General features: G+C 38.3%; 3 protein-coding genes across 4 annotated transcripts; 1 reads left to right on the top strand and 2 right to left on the bottom strand.

Moving 5' to 3' along the window:
- Positions 1 to 1,335: 1,335 nt before the first annotated feature.
- Positions 1,336 to 6,547, bottom strand: LOC140778687 (probable bifunctional riboflavin biosynthesis protein RIBA 1, chloroplastic). The gene is made up of 8 exons (XM_073123513.1): positions 6,279 to 6,547; positions 6,000 to 6,122; positions 4,790 to 5,186; positions 4,474 to 4,695; positions 3,819 to 4,144; positions 3,509 to 3,638; positions 2,912 to 3,208; positions 1,336 to 1,913 (listed from the first exon to the last, which is right to left on the bottom strand). Exons 2-8 carry the CDS (start codon positions 6,047 to 6,049, stop codon positions 1,662 to 1,664), a joined length of 1,674 nt encoding a protein of 557 aa, XP_072979614.1. The 5' UTR covers positions 6,050 to 6,122; positions 6,279 to 6,547; the 3' UTR covers positions 1,336 to 1,661.
- Positions 6,548 to 8,787: 2,240 nt separating this feature from the next.
- Positions 8,788 to 10,326, top strand: LOC140779669 (homeobox-leucine zipper protein HOX20-like). The gene is made up of 3 exons (XM_073124867.1): positions 8,788 to 9,134; positions 9,218 to 9,564; positions 9,689 to 10,326. The coding sequence occupies exons 1-3, from the start codon at positions 8,960 to 8,962 to the stop codon at positions 10,148 to 10,150; spliced, it is 984 nt and encodes a 327-aa protein (XP_072980968.1). The 5' UTR covers positions 8,788 to 8,959; the 3' UTR covers positions 10,151 to 10,326.
- Positions 10,327 to 12,352: 2,026 nt separating this feature from the next.
- Positions 12,353 to 20,929, bottom strand: LOC140777625 (uncharacterized). 2 transcript variants are annotated; one of them, XM_073121858.1, is made up of 16 exons: positions 20,677 to 20,929; positions 20,495 to 20,541; positions 20,171 to 20,264; positions 19,024 to 19,202; positions 18,093 to 18,143; positions 17,778 to 17,834; positions 17,386 to 17,506; positions 16,609 to 16,675; positions 16,444 to 16,485; positions 14,695 to 14,800; positions 14,459 to 14,569; positions 13,424 to 13,495; positions 13,235 to 13,336; positions 13,116 to 13,162; positions 12,992 to 13,019; positions 12,355 to 12,745 (listed from the first exon to the last, which is right to left on the bottom strand). In XM_073121858.1, the coding sequence occupies exons 2-16, from the start codon at positions 20,510 to 20,512 to the stop codon at positions 12,644 to 12,646; spliced, it is 1,197 nt and encodes a 398-aa protein (XP_072977959.1). In that variant the 5' UTR covers positions 20,513 to 20,541; positions 20,677 to 20,929; the 3' UTR covers positions 12,355 to 12,643. The 2 variants fall into 2 exon arrangements, with proteins under 2 accessions (XP_072977960.1, XP_072977959.1); XM_073121859.1 differs by lacking the exon at positions 17,778 to 17,834 and having other exon boundaries at positions 12,353 to 12,745.
- Between the last annotated feature and the right edge of the window lie 87 nt (positions 20,930 to 21,016).

Below are 21,016 nucleotides of genomic sequence, written 5' to 3'. Positions count from 1 at the left end.
GTAGCTAAAAGTATATGAAATAATAATTTGATTAAGTAAAATGATTGACTCGCATAAAATAAATTTTACACAGGTCCGTAATTGGACGTCCATTAGAAGTCATATATTTATTTTTTTAAAGGAAAAAAAAAAATTCATAGACGTATCTCAGTACGTTCTTTCGTGAGCAGAATCATATTAAGTCGAAACTGGGCCCTACTAAGATTAATTCAGTATCTTAAAATTTCACTGTCACTACTCACTAGTACTTTTCCGGTCCAAAGTTTGATGTATTATATTGGCATAAAAGTAAAAGTACAAGTGAGGAAAATAATTCCCCTGCTTGGCTTTGGCCGCACGCAATCGAGTGGCGGGCGCTGATTACGAAGCAACACGGAAGCCTTCCGAGATTGCGGTGAGTCTTTCCTCGTGCGTCCCATCGACGTGTACTCTTATCATCTTCGAAACCACGTGCCGTCTCGGTTTGACTTCGAGACCACCGTCCACACGTGCGATGTCTCCTGCGTCCTGGACCATGCCTCGTTTTGAAGTCATCACTCTTTTCCGAGCCCTCTTTTATTTATCTTGTGATAATCTTTTTTGTTTAATTAGGTGTCGCCGCACCGACTCTGGTAAGGATGTTGGAGTGGTAACATAAATTCCATCGTACATTATTCAAATGCCTCTGATGTTACCTCCAGGGAGGGCAGGAGAATGTAATTAATGCTGCCGGTTTTGGTGAGGTTTCCAAATTTTCTTTAAAGAAAGATGGAAATTCTAGTAGATGACGGTAGCTATTTTGCTTCGTGAATAAAACCAAATAGAGGTTGGAGCGTCTGCCAAGAAGGTGCTCAGATTTCTTTCTCTCCAGAACGTCCACCAAAACACTCTTAGATCATTGCTGATGCCAACTTTGTTTAGCTAATAAATAGTCTTCAACATTTCCTGGTAGATCTAAGATTCACAATCTAAATAGTATCAGACAAAACTGCAACATTATAAGGCACATGATGTTAAATACGATCAATAGATTGTTGTTTGGTGCATTTGCCACAAGTGCTTGCATTTACATTGGGATAGCAGAATAAAATGGATAGCTATTTTTCTATGGAAACAACATGCATTTGGAGTATAATAATTACGCGTTGAGAATTGTCCTGCCCACAAACATAAGCTATGGCTAACAAAAGCACCGACATAAATTTTTTGCGAGCGTGCAATACCACAAATCCACTAATATTGATAACTAAAATATAAAATTAACTCTTCCATCTTGATCTTGGGGATAGTACACAAATAATTAAAGAGGCTCAATATTATATAAGTACCTTTTGGTTTGATACTCAAATACACTGGTTTAATAGAAACACCATTAAGTTTCAATTTTCTTTTAAAAAAGGATCTCCCTTCCTATCCTACCTAAACAGACAGCAGGAAAAAAAGCACACACTTGATGCTTCGTCCTACATCCTAGTCAAAGGATAAAAAAAAAACTTAAAAGAAATTGCAAAGAACAGCAGAGCAAAATAAGTTTCACCACAAAACCAATACAAAGAATCTTGTCAAATGAAATTTGGGCTAAACCTCCATAAGCTTGATTCAACAATGGAATCACTATGATAACAACACCCACCAAATCAAAGATTTAGCTAATTATTGCAACCGAGAATGACCAACCGATGTTACGAGTCGTAATATTGCTCTTCTGTAGTACTACTAGTCATCAAACCATTGAGGTGGCCATTGAACTCAGATCCGTATATGTGCCCCATCTTTGCTCTTTTTGTCTCCAAGTATCTTTGGTTCTCCTTTGTTATTGGAGTTAGTAAGGGAACCCTGCCAGCTACGCTCAACCCATAGCCTTTCAGCCCAACATACTTTGCTGGATTATTGGTCATTAACTTCATAGTACGAACACCCAAGTCTCGTAATATCTGCAAAGAGAAGTTATTTTGTACATGAATATCAACACTTTTAGTTACAAAACACAGAATGTGATATGCACATCCCCATGAATCCACAATGGAATAAAAAAACGGGTTATACGATTCAAGTAGACTAATCTTCTGATGACTCAAGCAAATTGTCAATAGCTAAGACCAAAACACTTAGGTTTTTTTTGGTTTGAGGCTAAGTTCCGAACTCGATTAATTAATCTTATTTTTTCGAAAGTAAATTTGATTAGATATGAAAAAGATAAAAAGATGGTTGGTTACTGAACCAGTTGGGTTTCTAAACTCAAAGTAAACAAGGCCTTAAGTGCAAAAAAATATAATATCTTATCCAAACTCAACACTTTGGATTCCATGGGAGCTGCTGTGGTAGTAAAGTTAAGAAACTGGAGAAATAGAAAAGCAGTTCGAAAAATCTTATATGAACTGAAACTAAGTTTCAGGAATGCATTTTAAGGAGAATGGAGAACACATAGATAAGTATTCAGTATATACACTACGAAACTGAAACAGCATAGTATTATGGCAACATGCTTCTCCTTAGGATTGATCCAATTTTGCAACAAAAAAGATAGACAACATAATAGAGACAGAAAAACTTTCTGGGCAAGAGGCGATAACAACTTTGCAATGCAAACTCCTTTACTCATCTAAGTCCTATAACCTAGGAGTAATAATTTATAATCATATTTTGTCTTGAGACCATTCAAGTATTAGATGGCTGTCCCAAAATAACATTTTCATGCCTATCCCAAAGTAACATTTCATACCTTTCTGTTTTAATAGGGTGCATAACTCTCTTCACACCAGAAACTATAACAAATATAACTAAACAAAGGAACATAATTAGATGACAAAGCGAGGAAGGTAGCTTAGATAAGAGAAGAAAGGAGTTAGCACCTAATATCTCAAAGGACCAAATGGCATTTCATTATGTTCTTCAATTGGTACAGCTAAAGATCGTAATATGAATATCTTACCTGTGCGCCAATACCATATTCCCGTGAGTCGACAGGCAGTCCAAGTTCCTCATTAGCTTCCACAGTATCACGCCCAGCATCTTGTAAGTTGTAAGCACGAAGCTTGTGACCCAATCCGATGCCTCTTCCTTCATGTCCACGGAGATAAATTAGCACGCCCCTTCCAGCTTTCTCAATCATCTCCATTGCCAGGGCCAGTTGATTGCCACAATCACATCTTGCTGATCCAAATATATCTCCAGTCAAGCACTCAGAGTGCACCCTCACTAGGACATCTTGACCATCTCCAATATCACCCTGTAAACATTAGAGAACAAGATAAAAATTATTGTCGTATTTAAACTCATGAAAAGCTAATTCAGCACATCAAAAACAAATTATCATAATATTTAAAGGTTGTGGTATGATCTGTTTTCCTCATCACTTCTCTCAAAACTAGCACTGGGTCCGCCAAATTCTGACACCACTATTTTGAGTTGCCATGAAGTCTGTACCCTACAGCTGTGATAACTACTCTAACATCCAACAGAAAAGACTAGAAAAGATGGGCACTTTAACAAGTTAAATAAAGTAATTATGCGTTATAAGGATATTTACCTTAACCATTGCAATATGCTCCATTCCGTCAAGAAGCGATCGGTAGCAATAGGCTTGAACAGAACCCCACCTGAGTGGTAAGCTTGCGACTGAAGCACGCTCCACCAACTTGTCTCTTTTTCTCCTATATCTGTCATGCAAACTTCCATCAGCAGAGAAACAACACATTTTACTGCCAGATAGCAAGAGTCAAAATAATACTATCAAGTAACAGCCTTCTTGGTAAGAAAGATGACTACAATTATCAGCATATACAAAAGAGTATCTGAAGTATAAATCTGGCTAATTCCAATATTATCAGATGACACACCGAATCAAGTCTGCAATAGAGATTATCTTTAGATTCTCCCTCTTAGCAAATTCCTGCAGCTTGGGTAACCGAGCCATGGAACCATCATCCTCATCTACAATCTCACATAGAACTGCAACAGGGGGTAACCCAGCCAGCATAGCAAGATCCACAGATGCTTCAGTATGTCCAGCTCTTTTTAGAATGCCACCTTCTCTATACTTCAGAGGGAAAATATGACCAGGGCGGTTGAAGTCCTCAGGTTTCGAGTTAGGAGATGCAAGTGCCAAAATTGTCTTTGCTCTATCTTTTGCAGAAACACCAGTTGTTGTACCCACTTTAGCATCCTAATAAGAAAATAAGCTATCATTCATCATCATCAGAAGAAAAATATCATAGCAAACACATTATAGTTTCTGTAGCAAACTCCAAAATTGTCTAAGGTCACAAAGTGCTAGTAATGCTCAGTCTTTTGGTTAACAACTAGCGGTCTATCCCAAGTAGAAGGAGAATGGTTAGAGATAATCTAAACAAAATACTTTAAGATCTGATTAAGCATGAAACTTAGCATTATAACATCTTGTTGCCAAATTCAGAAGCAAATTTATCTACACTAAAATTTATTTTGTATGAGTGGAAATATCCATTATGTCTACGTGAGGAAGAAAGACCATACCACTGACACTGTGAATGCTGTGGAGAGTTTCTCCTCATTTTCTTTTGCTGTGACCATCAGAGGAAGTTGTAGTCTTTCAAGGTCTTCTCCTTTCATGCTGACACATACAATCCCAGTTCCATATCTTACTATAAAAGCCATAGCATCTGATGTTGCCAAAGATGCAGCCATTATAAGATCACCCTCATTTTCTCTGTCTTCATCATCTACAACAATGACACACTGCAAGATGGACCCAATGTCAGGGATGTACAGGAATAAGAGAAAAATGGCAGTAAGAGGGTAAAACAATAACAATTATACAATCAACACGAACTTTTCCTTGCCGGATGTCTTCAATAGCTTCTACGATAGATGAGAAACCTTCTGTAGGGAGATCTAAGTCAAGCTCATCATTATCAACGGAAAAAGCAATAGTAACAGGACCCATGTCAGCAGAAATTGTCCCAAGTGCTATAGCATCTGCTTGAAGCATGGTATCAGAAGATGGATGGTCCTCCCCACTAACAGACGTATTATGTACCAATAAGGTTTCTCCCTTACTTGATCTTTGGACAGTCGCAAAGCCACAGATTCCTTTCATAGCAATACATCCAGCTATTCCCAAACTCACTAATTCAGAATTTGCAGTCTTCTTACCCAAAAATAATGAAGTGCAACGAGACCCTCTGAACTTTCTCAGGAAACTCATCCCTCTTAAATGACTGTGAGCTCTACAGCAAAACAACAAACAAGAGAAAAAGAAAACTACTATAGTTACTCCATATATCAAGACAATCTGCTCAAGAAATGTTGTATTAATATATATTTACATATAACAAAATATCCTGAGAGAAATTAGGAAGGCACATATTCTCAACATATGACCAACCTAAGTGTCTTGCAGTACATATTAGTAAGAGAATAAAACAAACAAGACAGCAACATTCCTTAACATTTATTCAAAATCAGTCTTCCAGATGAACATTGAGTGATGCTTGTAACTTGAGTTCTTCTCGGACCTAACATAACAACCATTGTTCCAGACTCGTGTCTTCTGATTTACTGGATAAAGGTTGCTCCATTAAGTTAAAGAGCTATATCAGAAATGCTTAATCCATCATTACAGGAAAGACTAGCCAAAAGAAAATTGCATCACTACACACATACTAGATCTCCCTCTGACTATCCTGAATCCAGATGAATATCTATTGATGCCAGCTTAGCATTGAGCAGAGAGAGAGAGAGAGAGAGAGGCCAAATTACCTATGAGTAGAAAATGTAACCTACAAAGGAACAGGAACAGCACAATTCCTGAATAATGTTTAGTAAGAAATCCGCATATGGTAAATCAAAGTTAAAGAATATGAATATTATGACATTATCTCACACAACATAAAGAAAAAGTCCATCCAATCTATTCCATAGCAATCAAACAAGCCATAAGAACAATGATTAAAATGCATGCAGTTCCTTGCGCGTGCTCTCTCTCTATATATATAATAATATAAATGTATGTGTGTAGAGAGAGGGAGATAGGAATATACTGATGGTGATGGAGGTCAAGTATAGAAGACGAGGGAGAGATTGAAGCCATTTTCTTGCTACCACCACCAAAAATCTCCCCTTCTCGTCCCAAACTTCTTCGCGCTTGTTTGCACCAACTAGTTCTGGAGATCAAATTCAAGAATTCAGTGTCCAAAACCTAACAAATTATAATCATTTACGCACGAATTTCCTAAAGCTCGATTGCAAACACGAGAGGAATCCAAATCGATCGCCATCGTGCAACCAAAATTCGAACAGAAACGGGAGGAATGGATCACCTGCGCCGTCGATTGGACTTCTGCGGTCGACAGCCAAGAGCTCTTCGAAGATATATGAGAGAGAAGACCAAGAGCTCTACACAGCCCACATTTTATGACCCGACTCGGAATAGAGAGCATTGGGTTCGTCTCGTCTCCGCTCAATCCATTTGGCCGTGCAGTAGAAGAAACCCGCGACTTTCCCCAATCGCACCTCTATGGCTCTATCTCCTTTCTTCCAAGGCATTTATCCGTACAGGATGCCGATAATTTTGACGACGGGCCCAGTTATTTCCCGGCACCAGAATAACCCTCTGCTCTCCAGACTCCAGTGGATTGACAGTTCTTGGCCCTCATATCGCCACGACATTAAAATAAAAAGAAAGAAAGAGTTGGATAGTATATTATCCATATTATCCAACTAGATTCATATATTAAAGGGAAATAATGTACACGTATAAACTGTTATATACTGAGGATAATACAAATATTTTTAGTAGAGTGGAGGAGTCTAACGAGATATATAATATATGAATACAATAATTATTTTACTTGTGGTTACTCTATTAATACTAGTCCTTGCAAGATTTAAGATTTCCTGTTCAGTTTCTTCTGAGCATTGTGGTGAAATTTTCTCGTTACGTGCCAATCTATTGGGCCCGGCTCATGAGTTGGGCCCCATGGCCCATGATCAATAAATTAGTAAATAGTAACGAGAGATATAATCGAGCTGAGCTCGAGCCTAAATCAAAGTCGATCAACTGAACTGCAGATTCAAGCCTAAATAATAGGTCACGTTGCATGTACATCATCAGAAAAAGTAGTTCCACCTCCCCTATATTTTTCTATACCCTGCTGCACACGTGGCGCGACACGCCATATAAAATAATTAGCATATAACATAACATGTGGCTCTAATAGACTCCTTTTATATAGTATTAATATATTATCATGGCAGCCAACTTGCATACGCTTTGTAAAGACTAAAGGGTTAACAGAATCTTTTTTGGCCCCAGCGACTTTCCCCAATGATAAAGTAGTCAGCCCAGAGCCCATATCTGTCGTTGGGACACTTTAGGCACTAGACTGCAAAGATAGCGTAACTTAAGGCGTCATCAACGTCTAAAAGCCCAGTATAGGCCGAACAAACCTTAGTGGGCCTATAGCTGCAGGCTTTTTAATACGCCATTGTTGTAATTAGGGGTGTAAACAAACGGCGCCTAGCTCGGCTCGGCTAAAAATTAATTTTGAATGTTAGAATTGGAATCAGGCTCTGAGCTAACTCGGCTCGGGCCAAGCTTGAGCCAGACCAAGCCAGATCGAGCTCAAGAGCCAAAGAAGAAGAAGAAGGAGGAGGAGGCGGAGGAGGCGGAGGAGGTGTAGGCCGCGGAGCAGTGCTGTGGCTTGTTGTTGCCGAAGAAGAAAAAGGAGGAGGAGGGGTGGGACATCGTGGCTGCTTGCCGCTGCCAAAGGAGGAGGAGACGGGTCACCGTGGTTGCCAAAAAAAGAGGAGGAGGCGCACTACGGTGAAGGACGAGGCGGAAATTTGGGAATTAGGGTTTATCTCACCCTTTTTATACCAAGCTTGAGCGAATCGACTTCAGCTTAGGCTCGATTTGATATTAATTTCGAGTCAATTTTAGTGGTTCGAACTTAGCTCAGCCCTAACCGAAACGAGTCAGACTCGAGCTTCAGTCGAACCCGAGCCAAGCTCGAACTGCTTATTGAGCTTGACAGCCTAGTTGTAATACTTCATTCATATGGGATGCCACTATTTTTAAGTTTTTCGTTACTGTTCCTTTTCTTTTTAACGTACCAAGAAAGGTCCATGTTTGTGTGGATTAGTTAATAGAAAGCTGTGATTAATATATTCGTTTCTTACCATAAACTAATTTTTTGGTGCGTGATTCCAAGGGGACGTTCCTGTCTCTCATTGGAACAGCTCGATCGGCTGACACCCACACCGACCCCAGTCTTCTCAGCATTTTAATTGGAATAAAGTTGCCACCACCAACCCCGAGAAAACCGTACATTTTGTTTTGCTCTCAAACTCGAGCCTTTCAATTGTGAAATGATTCATGAAACCTTTTCTATTGCCTTTCGCTTTCATATTATTAAAAAGAAAAAAAAAAGTTTTTATCTTGCCGCATCTACCCATCGGATTAGATAAGGATAAAAAGCACAAACGTGCATTATTGTTCGTTTAAAGGTGAATTATAAACGTATAGGTGGAGTTAATATTTATGGGCAACATAAATCAATACTTTTTTTTTGTCGTTGTTAAAAAGCTTGGGAATTTTATAGAGACCGGATAGAAAACTATTTTCAGTATTTTGTAGGGTATAACTGCCTCTCCCTCTCCGTCTCCCGTGGAAGTGGATATATATATATATTAAGCTGCAATTTAGTACAAATTTATTTGGGTTCACGTTTTAATTTCCTTCTTAACCAGGGTGAGCTCTTAACCCAGCTGCATCTAGTCCAAAACCAACCCCATCTATAGCGTGTGTGCTGTTGTCGTTCACATGCTTTATTTATAGACCCAAAAGAATCTTGCAACCCCGAGCTCTGAGCTCTGCTTACCTGCTCTTCTATCCCTTCCCTTCCTATGAATTCCTCCAAGGATCAATCCCAGAAAACGAACTTTTGATGACGGGATCCGAAGCGGAGGAGATGGGGCAGAAGGAGAGAGAAGAAGGGTCATGGAAGAGACCCTCTTCAATCTACTCCTCGTCTTCTTCTCTCATCTCCCAATGACCCACCTCTCTTCTCCCTCTCACATGATCCTTTCTTGGTTCCACAACCCCAGCACAACCAAACTACCCATGAAGAGGCTCAGAAGCTCTGATTCAGTAGTCGGCCCCATCTGCCCAACTGGTAATATATTATTCTCTCTGTTCCATCTCCATGATGATAACTGCACCAAGAGCTTTAATTTCCCTATCATTTGGATCACGTAGGAGATGAGAAAGGAGTACTACTGGACGAGGAGCTTGGTGACGAGGATTTGCTCTGCTACGTGGGAGGAGGAGGAAGGGAGAAGAAGAGGAGGTTGAGCGTGGAGCAAGTCCGTGCTTTGGAGAAGAACTTTGAGGTGGAGAATAAATTAGAACCGGAGAGGAAGGTGAAGCTGGCGCAGGAGCTGGGGCTCCTTCCGCGCCAGGTCGCCGTCTGGTTCCAGAATCGCCGAGCTCGGTGGAAGACGAAGCAACTCGAGCGCGATTATAACGCTCTCAAGGATAGCTACGACTCTCTCCTCGTTGACCACGACGCACAAGTCCGAGACAGGGAGGCTCTCCTTGCCGAGGCATGTTAAAACTCAGATCCTAATCACAATTTACATCCCCCCAAGTTTCCCCTTATTCATAGATCTCGCTTCATGGACTCGATTTCGTTATTTATATATATATATATATACTGTACGATTGCAGATCAAAGAGCTGAAGGCCAAATTGAACAATGAGAGCCTGAATTCAATCTACTCTTCCATAAAAGAGAAAGAGCAAAGAGCCTCCGAATCTGACAACAAGGCCTCGGAGGAGCCGCCGGTTCCAATCTACAAGGACGGGTCTTCCGACAGCGACTCGAGTGCTGTCCTAAACGACATGCTCAATGACGAGAATAGCCCTCGTCAGGTAGCAGCAGCAGCAACATACTTGGCTTTCGAGAGCTCTCCTAATTGCTTTCCTACCTCTCCCAACTCCTCTCCATTGAGCTCGGAGTACTCGAGAGCTCACAAAGGAGTGTTCTTCTACCAGCACCAACCACAGTTGATGAAGGTGGAGGATGGTGGGTTTCTTGGTGGGCATGAGTCCGGCAGTAGCTTCTTCTTTGATGAACAAGTCCCGTCGCTTCCTTGGTACTACTCCGATCATGAGCAATGGAATAATTAGACGGGTATCGAGGTGCATGGTATGAGAATAAGAGAAGTTCGTATGGGGGAGACGTGAGGGTGTTTTCTGAAACTTTTTTTTCGTAAACCGCGAATGTGTTAATCTAATTTACCTTCAATTTTCTTCAATTTTGTGTATGATCAAGGTCCATTTATTATGATGTGAATTACAAGTTCCACAGTGAGTGCCCAATGCTACAGTGAATCAATCATATGCTTAAATTAAAAAGTGTCCCTTGTTGGGATTGTTTTAATTTTAGTAATGTTACCTAGTTCACGATCTTGCACGAGTGCATCAAGTTGCATGCTAAAATTACGATCACAATCTATAACACCCATTCCCATGGCAGTGGAAGTAGTAGCTCAGTTTTAGCTTCTTCAATTGTCTACTATAGAAATTTGGTCAAGTGATGGATAATAACGTGTATTAATGTACTCCTGACTGATGTATACTGAGAATGACTGACGTAACCTACGAAAGCTGCATTTAGGCTAATAGACATATCTGAGGGCTAATACTAGATTGCGACCATTCTTCTACTGCAGGATCCTGTACTTTTTCTCAGCACACAGTTGTTATACTTCCGATCTGAAAAAGCTGGGAGGGGAGGGGAGGAGATAGTTGAAGTGAGTATAGTGGGAGAGCTTGTGCACTACTTTCCGAGATAAGGACTCCCTTTTCCTGACAAGGACTTTGATCTCATCCTAACTTATAGGATTCACCTAGTTCGATAGTGGGCGATCACTTCTTCCAATTAATTGGCTTAAAATTAAGGATAGTGGGCAATGCAATCACTTCCAGGGGACATATCACAACGAGTTTACTCATATATAGAACTTCGATCAAATAATTATTAAATATTAACCCGAATGTCTACAGTGGTAGAAGTTAACGAGGGTCGTTTCTTCTAAAACCAAACAACTTTGAATGGTGGGATCGTTGGGGGACCCTCTGAGAGCGACGGGATTCCTGCAGCTCCCTCATCACCACCCCTTTGGGACCCACCTTGGTCTGGACCACCACCACCCGTCGTGTCGTTTTATTATTTGGCGTGGCATATGTCAATTTTAAAGCGCGCGCGCACACACACACACACACACACATAGAGAGAGAGAGAGAGAGAGAGAGAGAGAGAGAGAGAGAGAGAGAGAGAGAGAGAGAGAGAGAGAGAGAGAGAGAGAGAGAGAGAGAGAGAGAGGAACTATTCATTTGTAAACACGTAATTAGGGTGTGACATGAATAAATCCCTCCAAAGAAAGGAGTAGAGATCGGGCCATGTGGGTGGGCAAGGGAAGGGTCCATACGGGGGAGAAAACAAAACCTCGTGGCCAGCGCTCCACTCTGGATGCCGTTGTGGACCGTTCAATGTGGTGGGGCCCCGAGGGAAGACCTTTCTCTCTGAAGAGTCGAGAGATCATGTGTGCCATAGCTGCAGACAGAGGGGAGGAGAGGGCCCCGCGATGGCGAAAGCGTAGAGAGTAGCTGGCGCTCGGGATGGCGACGAACGAAGAGTGGCTACACAAAACTTTCCTTCTGGAAATATACCATTGCTTTAGAAAGAATTGGGTTATACGGTACAAAAACGAAGAACAAATAGCACACAGTATTAGAGCTACTAGTGGACTCAGTGATCTAGTATGCACTTTGATTTCCTTCAGCTCATCGACCACATACAGCGAGTGTGATAGGAGCTGTTTGTATAAGTACAGTCGATGTGTCAAAACGCATGGATCCCAAAAATTCAAGACCAATTCCCTTGAATTCCTCTAATCGCTATTAGAAACAATTCTACGACACTAAAAAGCCGCTGTAACTGCAGCATGATGAAGAAAAGTTTTATTTGGTTGAGTTTACGCCAAATATGTCCTTCTACGAAGGGTTAATCTCGAGGTCCCCACTAACTTGGATTAGTAGCTTTAACATGATTATTCGATCATAATCATGGCTATCAAGCAACTGCTAATGTTAGTCTTGGAATAGACAAGTTTGCTAGGAGTCCAATTAAGTTCAAGTAACACAACTATTGTACTGATCGCACCAGGAAGTTATTCCAGTAAGAGTAACAACAGTTAAATTTAGCGGTCATCTTTTATCAAATTGGTTATCGGACTACCTTTAACATGAGATCAAACGAATCATTTTACAGAGCACAACCTTGAATTGCAGCTGACACGATCTTACATCAAAGGAAAAACTACCGCTGGTAAAGAAAATATTTACGAAAGCCATTTAGAGAATGCACCAGTGCTCTTGGGTAAGTTAAACTGAAGCATCAAGTAAAAAAATAAAATTTTCCACGTTTCTCTTTCTTTAACATCATCAATCGTAGTGACGATTATAAATATTGAAGTTGTCATCTCCTCACGTGCAGCATATTACTGAAAAATAAGATGCTGCAGACTAACCTTTCTACAAAAGAATCTTGCTGTCAAACTCATCGATTTTGATGAGTGGGAAACTAGTCTAATCAACTCAGTATTGCCAATTGTTCAGCTAATGGCAAGACGACGGGAAGGGGGCGCAGCAGGAAGATATGTCAACACCAGCAACTTCCATGGCATTGCAGACCCACTCTGGGACATCACCCTTGGGGAACTGTAAAATTGTTCCAAATATGGGCCAATTAATCTAACTAACAGTGTACAACTATTTTCTTGTTGAATATCAGACAACAATGTTAGCCGGAAAACATCACTATGATAAAATCAAAATCTTAGTTTTTCCATATTAAACTTCCATCCTTTAAACATCTCTATCATGATTCATGAAACTGAACCTTCAAGATCACATCCTAATACTGTTTTGAGAAATAAGTTCAGCTAATAAAGTGAGAAAACAAACCTGTGTCCGCAGGAATCCTCGCACAAACCTACATGAGAGCAACAAAAGCCATACAACAATAAAACAACTCAAAATAGGTAAACAGTCTGTTTAAACTATAATAACAAAAACTAAGATGACATACTCTGGAAAATGACCTTCAACAATTGACATGTGCAGGTCTCTGCTTAGCTGCAAGTGAAAATTTTCTCACATAGCGCAATAGAAGAAAGTTAAGAATATCCACAGGAATATGGATGTTACCCTCATCATGTATGACAAATTATGATACGAGAGCAGTTGAGAACCCATAGCATGTTTTGTGACAAGGCAATGTATGTAAGCACGTGTGTAATTCTTACAGACCTGCAAGCAGTACTACATGATTAGAAGCCACTCAGCCAGTACACGGTACAAAAGGAATCTATGGTATCAGTCAGATTAATGGCTTACCATACATGGGCATGTAGAATCAATTGGTCTTTCATCATTTTCCATCGCCTTGTGTTTCAGCTTCAGAACTCCCTGAAAAAGAAAAAGTAACCACTACAATAAGGAAAAGTAACCCCCATAAGCAGGCTCACTGATTGTCTTAATAACACTCAAAAGTGTTACTGGCACTGGGAAGTGAATTTTTATTATGTATAAAAGAAACTATGACAAGAAGAGTAACATCTCACAGCCAATCGTCGAGTAAAACATTTTATTGACTCAGGGCCACATTATTATCAGGTCTGCATAATTCGTGCTTCAATCATTATGAGACGTCTTGTGCGACTTGGCTGGTCCCATTTTCTTTTGAAGAGATTGTAGTGAATTTTACGATGTATTATAGTTTAGGTAACTGGCTTAAGAAAAGATTACTAGGATAAAAATTTCACAAGTATCACCTTGTAGCATGCTTTAAATTGCCCTACACCTAGCATCAACATTTTGCTATGCTTTAGATTAACAATTACATATTATGCACAATGATACTAAAATGGTTGTAGGATAGCTTCGATCCTGCCAAGTTGGCCAGCTTAAAAAATAGGCATGATTTAGTGTAGCAATTGAACTGCCCTATGAGAGATCAATATACCCCAATGTAGTAGTTTCATTAAGATGCTGGCCGCTTTAAACATAAAATAATTCACATTTTGTACATTTTAATCAGAACTTCCTCAATTACAAGTTAAATGCAATATAAGAGGGCATGAAATCTGAAATTTTGTATTCATAATATAAATTACAAATACAAAAGAACCAGGTCTGTAAATGGGTGTCAGCTACACAACTTTTTCCACCTTTCAGCTCTATAGACATAGCCAATGCAAATAATACTTCTGAATTGTTAATAGATTGCTACAAAAGTTAGTTAGTCTTTTACAACAACATGACACTTGGCTACTTTTATCTATTTCCTTTTTGTATGATTGAATTGTAGCATTTGCAACATAATAGTGTCAACTGCCAACAAGGTAATAAACAAAGCTCGAAAGTGCATACCTCTGGTATGAGTGCTGTGCCAAAGCGAGCAGTGCGTGTAGGGTAAACGCAATCGTACATGTCTGCTCCTAAAGCACTGCAAACTACAATATCAAGTGGATACCCAACGCCCTGCAATGCACGTCTATAAAACAAAAGGAAGTAGGACCAAAATTGCCGAATAATAAGATAACAGTCACAGATAAATGCTTCATTTTAAACTAAAAGTAAGGTTAAATGCTATTTAAATTCTGCACCATCACATATCGTGGTTTATCTTCAGGCAGTGCAGCTGTGCACTGGGCCACAACACGCCAAAATGAGTCTTTATCTTCACCCCCTGCAAGACCACCAATGGCATAGCTGACAGAAAGCAATCAAATGAATAAGACATTTAATCATCAAAAATAGATTGCCTGCAATTGATGCATCAAGTCAGTCTTGAAGAGAACACCAAAAAAATTCCTTTAACTAAGTTGAGTTACTGTACTTAAATATGACTATTTTCAGAAAAGGAATCACTAGTCTACTAGACCGGAGCAAAAGAATGCACTTGTTACAGGTCGATCTACATGTAGCTTGATTACAGAATTTATAGTTTTGGTAAAAGGAAAAAATGACAAGAAAGAAATAAATAACAGAATTGGTGGCGGAATGTGACAGATTGACATCTTCCACGCTCATAACCTAGAACTCCTAGACCAATTTATGGATATGTTTTATGGACTTCGAATCATCTACATAAATATTGCTAACTAGTCAATAACTTTTCACTTACTAGTGAAAGAAATTGGAAAATGAAACATGAAGCATGGATTGCAGATACTGCTACTTATTTTCTTAAAAGATATATTCCTCCTTGAGAGAAAAACAAGGTTCTCCACAAGTTTCCCCATAAATCTAATGAATTTAGAGTGAATACATCTAGAATCTCAATAACCTAAAATGACATTTTTATTTCCTTTCACATCCAATCGATAAAAAGATAGTGGGAAATTAGAACAGTCTATCTGCCTTAATTACTTAATTGCCATATTTCTTCAGTGTATTCTTCCCTCACCCACTTGGCTACCAAGCAAATCCAAAACTTCTCAAACATGCCCATACATTCATTGATCTACCATCTGTATCATAGTATAGTGTGTTGCATAATTGTACATAAGGCATGGTGTAAGTGTATTCCATTGCAGCAGTACAAAGCCAAATTCCCTCAAACACTTTGCCACCAAGCAAATCCTAAACCCCTCAAACATGCCCATTCATTCATTGATCTACCATCTGTATCTTAGTAGCATAGTGTGCCGCATAATTGTACATAAGGCATGGTGCAGGTGTGTATTCCATTGCAGCGGTACAAAGCCAAGCTGTTTCCGAACAGCGACCTTGCCCATTGTGCAGTTACATGCCGGCACACAGCATATGAAACACTTGCTCAATAATACCTTCATTTTTCTATGTGAAAAGAGTTTCAATAAGGTATTTGTCATATTGGGAGCACGATGATCCATATAAGTACTTTTGCAGAGTTTTCTTAAAAATTCAATGTAAAACTGAAATATACGTAACACTGTGTTATACAACTTTGGAAGAGAAGTTTTATTTTTCCATTTAACCAAGAATATTCTCATAAAAAAATGTTGGATTTCCCCCATATATGGAGATGTCTCTAGGTATTTGATTCTTTGAGGATCTAATTAGCTAGGGTAAAAAACAAAATTCTTCAAACCAAATAGCATTTCCCAATTGTTTTACATGAATCACACTTCAAGGAAAAATGATGTTTTTTTATCCGTCCAATTTTTGACATATTGTTCTCCTATGAAGTTCTTAGTGGGGCCAAGCATATCCTAATCAGCAATATAATTTAGCTAAAGGTAGATACATAAAGTTATTTAGATGAAGTTCCAAATGATAGGCCAACAATGATTGCATTTGATCCTACCTATGCATTAGATAAAAACAATGCTCAGAAAATAGAAAGGCAGAAAATGGACTTTGCAACTTACCCAGGAAGATTGCGCTCAACCAATCCCCTTACACATATATCCCTGGAAAACAGATAGTTCATAAGTCTTAATATTATTGTTCCATATAAAATTAATTAAACCAATCCTTCAAATAACTACGATTTAAAGAACATGTTATAAGACAAACATTTCACTAGCACTCACCTGAGAACTGGATCTAGTCCTCCTTGCACTATTCCAAATAAGTTCTGAACATGGGGTTTCTTATGAGCTTCACTTCAACATAAACCCAGATATATACAATTAGTCAATTAGGAATCACCATTTGAAATAGCTAAAGAGGTATCACTTATTCATGGCAAGTTATCAGAAGAAGATTCTTACTCAACAGGACAAAGATATAAAGACAGCATATACATACTACATAAATTTCAAAATATACCAAAAAGTTTTCAACTTGAAGCTTGATAGATGTTTCAAAAATATAATCTCCAAGATTCAAGCTTAAATAGAATAAGTCAATGATGGTTAAATATTGTGAATTTATAGCATGCAGGGTTAATCTCGATGATGTAGATTAGCTGTTTTATGTTTCAATGAAACAGGGCTGCAGCCTTTTTTGTTAAAATAATTTTAAATTTATAGCCTAGGTTTCTTAATCATACACAGTGACTACATCCACCAAGAACTACCAGCATCCAGCAAATAGAAATGATCAGTTTTCAATAGATAATCTGAGTTTCAAAAGTTCAAATCATCTTTCATCCAACTAACCCAGAATGTTCCATCTTTTGTTGTAAAATTGAATCTTATAGATTTCATTTTATCAAGATAATCAATTAAACAAAGACAAAAATCAAAGTAGACTAGATCACTAGAAATGCAACTAACATAGAGTTAAAGATAGGATTTCTCCAAGGGATCTAGATAAATAAAGATGAGCTATATTATTCTATTATGTCAAATTTGTATATACTATACCAGCTATACATCTATCCATCCAGCGAAGAGTGCGGTACATAGCCTCCTCAATTCTTGGACCAGTGATAGTAGTTTTCACAACATCATCGAGGGCCATAATAATGTCAGCTCCAATTTTATTCTGCACATAGATTTGCAAGACACAATGATACTTTTGGTAAAGACATGAGGTATACCAACAATATAATCATTTTCTGATACATATAAAATAATGAAAGACACAAAAGTGAACAAACAAACTCCACTCATACGGTATTACGTATTAGATTGCTTATCTGTACCAGCAACTAAGAAATAAGCATATCAAGATATGAAAAAAAAAATATTGAAGTTCATTTAGCTCCAGATATTCTAATATCAGCATGTAACATTAATTGAAAAGATATACCTACTTGAATTTGGATTGATTCTTCTGGTGTTAAGAGCATTGGTTTCCCATCAATAGGTGACTGACATGAAAAAGGTTTCAATTATACATAGGCAAAAAGAACTCTAAATAGATAACCACGGAGATACGATACAGAGAGACATGTGGGTATATACATGTGGAAATGTAAGTAGGCAGGATTTCCTGTTTATAAAACTTTTAAATCTTTAATGATAAACAGCACATGTCAAAGTTATCCAGTACTTATCAATAACTAGAGACATCTTTTCTCTTGAAAGAAATTTCATGATAAAAAAAATGACAGTAAATTATGGAATACCTGAAATGTTACTCCTTGCTCTGTAATGTCAGCTAAATGCAGCAAAGAGACCTAGGAAAATAAATGCATTTCAAATTGGCATAAATAAGATCTATTTCAGCGAATTAACATAACTAGCAAACAATTTTAGATATAAAATTCAACTTCTACCACTTTGTATTTAATGCTAGATTTAAACTTTAATGGGAATGTCAACATTAGCACGGCAGTACTTCTTCATTTCACTTTAGCACCTCAGGAGTAAAACCAAGGATTTAGGAATTCAAGAAGATTTAGGTCAAGAATATAAAGAGAAAAGAAAACACTCAAGATTAAATCAATACAAAAGAGAGATGAGAAAACACAAGGATTTTGAATGTCTTCTAGGAAAAAAAAAAGAATATAAGCTCTATATACTTGACATTTTCATTTAGTATAGCCTGTCTTAAGGTTGCATGAAGTCTTGTGGTTAGACACTAGGAGAGACTAGGCCATACTTCAGAAGTTACATTGATTATGTCATTAACCTTCATCTCCTTATATTACGTTTCTTTTTTCTGAAATAATAACTCAATCTTAATTCCAGATAACTTTACATTATCATATGGAACTACTTTAAATTTAATGTCTACCTGCTCAAATAAATTAAAAGGAAAAACAATAGAAAAAATTAAACGGAAACAATAGTCCATAATAAAAGAAGGATAGATTAATGGAAGTGACGAAAAATATTTATCATAAAATCAATACAAAATACAACTATATCAACATAATTGTTGAATTGAAAAAAATGAGCCATGAGATATAATGTAAAATCAAGATAGTTAAGTAAAACAGTTTTTCAATAAAAATATTGAACAAAATAAGTTGTTGCAACTAGTTAGTGTCTGTGATGAAACATCTATGATATATCAGATGTGATAAATTTAAATAATCAGGTGTGTCTCTCAACCATTTGAAAACCGCCCGAATCAGTAAGTAGTGCTCTTTTCCAATTCATGAACTTGTGAAGGCCCCCTAGTTCATCGATTAGTTCAGCACCAGGTCGAAGAGCAAGATGGTAGGTATTTCCAAGTATAATTTGGCAACCAATATCTTCAAGCTGGTTATTAGTCAGACCTTTTATTGTACCTAAAAAAGAAATCTACATAAGATCAAGACCTGCATTTATAAGCACATAAAGTTCCAAGGGGCAGTCCACAAAAAAATGATACTTTCATGTTCTTCATTATAAACAGCCAAATCAAGGCTTATTTACACAAAAATAAACCAACATATAAGTAAGAGGGTGTAGATTCAGTGTTAGCAATAAAGAATATCACACAGATTCAAGCGGATGTCTAACCTTCTGTCTCATTGAGAGAAGCAGTCTAATACAATTGCAGATATATGTGTGACGTGAAATGTGAGCGAACACTAACGAATGCAAAGAAGAGATAAAATGAAGAACGACATGACATAAGTAAATTAAGTGAGTTTGGGAAATAATAAGCCAACAACAAAGTGCATTGGTTCTGTCAGTTACTATACATATTTAAGTGTTTCAATGACCTCAGATTTGAAACTCTTCAAGAGCCATCCTAAATATTAGTCAAATGTTTGATTTCCAGACATAATCGAAGCTTTTTCTTCAAATTGAAACATGTTGGCTGAATAGCATTATTGCAGTTCCACAGCATACTCAAAACCTTTTGGATGAGATAGATAGGTTCTACCATTCAGTTTCTACTGTGACTAGGTTTAACTTTCTAGTATTGGTTCCAGTTAGGTTTGTGAAGTTTCAGTTTCAACAGCTTTGGACAATACAGCAGTTTTAGTTTCCATTTTCAGATATACCTTAAAAGGCAACAGAGCCCTGACGTCTGAAAGTCTCAAGCCACAGGTATTTCTTTGAAACCAAACAGGAAAGAAAGAAGATTTGCAGATAAGTCATCTAGAAGTAACATCCGCAACGAAATCAAAAACAGGTAATGAATGGTAAAGAACAAGTGATAAACACTCCATTTGTAGGCAGTATACAGCTGGTTGAACTTTCTGTGCTCAGCAGTGTTATTGCTTTATTCGATGAAATAACGAACAGAGGAATAAAATTATCAAACCTTGAGTTCCCACAGGCATAAAAAGGGGTGTTTGGCAAATGAAGTGAGGCAGCGTTAGTTGAGCTGCACGGGCACGATTGAACCTTCCTACTATCTGCACGTACATAAGATAACAGACATCCAACACCAAGAAATAATTAATCATCTTAGATAGAGAAAATGGAAAGACCAACGGGAGAATAATAACAGCTTGAAAGCTTCTAATATCAACGGATCCATATCAAGATTTGATTTTCAATCAAGTTACATGTTTAATATTAAATCAGCTCAGAATGAGTTAGTCTCGATTTTAGAATTCACTGACGGAACACCAGACTCCATTACCTCGAAACGAAGTGCCATTGCAATAAACCCCGTCGCGTGGCCTTAATCTGCGCAAAACAATCTCACCTTTAACTCGTAAGGAACTCTATCGTATAACCAATCTAGAAAAAACAAACCTACAAGAGAAGAGAACGATAAAAGAGAGCAAAGAGAACCAAAATTTGGCAGGAAAGAATAATAACCTTTGCAACTCTAAGGCTTTCCCAAGAAGAAGGCTGGGACGTTTTTGGGACTCCAGGGACCGCGAAAGAGATGCGAGTGAATGTGAAACCCTAGAATCTCAATTCCGCGGTTCCCAGAGAAAGATAAACCTACGAGCTCATCCGGCGTTTTGAAGTCTTCCTGCGGCGGCTAAGAATAAGAATAGGAGGAATGGAAGGAGACAACGGCTCTAAACTTCGCGGCGGAAAAAGAATCCTGTCGCGAATCAGAACAACCGAGCTCTGGTGGGAGATTAATCAGGGCCGTCAAATACAGTATATCCTGTAGAATAGGGGTTAGAGTCAAAATGACCATTTACCC

This window comes from Typha angustifolia, chromosome 15 (assembly GCF_048772165.1).
Source record: "Typha angustifolia cultivar Huaian chromosome 15, ASM4877216v1, whole genome shotgun sequence".
NCBI lineage: Eukaryota > Viridiplantae > Streptophyta > Magnoliopsida > Poales > Typhaceae > Typha > Typha angustifolia.
This window is presented reverse-complemented; position numbering and strand designations above follow the sequence as displayed.

Coding starts and splice junctions, on each gene's coding strand:
- LOC140778687 (XM_073123513.1), bottom strand. CDS start 6,049: ATGGCTTCAATCTCTCCCTCGTCTTCTATACTTGACCTCCATCACCAT. Junction 4,696..4,789: donor AAGACATCCGGCAAGGAAAA/GTTCGTGTTGAT, acceptor TCCATCTTGCAG/TGTGTCATTGTTGTAGATGA. Junction 3,639..3,818: donor TCTATTGCAGACTTGATTCG/GTGTGTCATCTG, acceptor TTTGCATGACAG/ATATAGGAGAAAAAGAGACA.
- LOC140779669 (XM_073124867.1), top strand. CDS start 8,960: ATGGAAGAGACCCTCTTCAATCTACTCCTCGTCTTCTTCTCTCATCTC. Junction 9,135..9,217: donor CGGCCCCATCTGCCCAACTG/GTAATATATTAT, acceptor TGGATCACGTAG/GAGATGAGAAAGGAGTACTA. Junction 9,565..9,688: donor GGGAGGCTCTCCTTGCCGAG/GCATGTTAAAAC, acceptor GTACGATTGCAG/ATCAAAGAGCTGAAGGCCAA.
- LOC140777625 (XM_073121858.1), bottom strand. Junction 16,676..17,385: donor GATGGATAGATGTATAGCTG/GTATAGTATATA, acceptor GTTGAAGTGAAG/CTCATAAGAAACCCCATGTT. Junction 14,801..16,443: donor GTTGAGCGCAATCTTCCTGG/GTAAGTTGCAAA, acceptor GCTTTCTGTCAG/CTATGCCATTGGTGGTCTTG.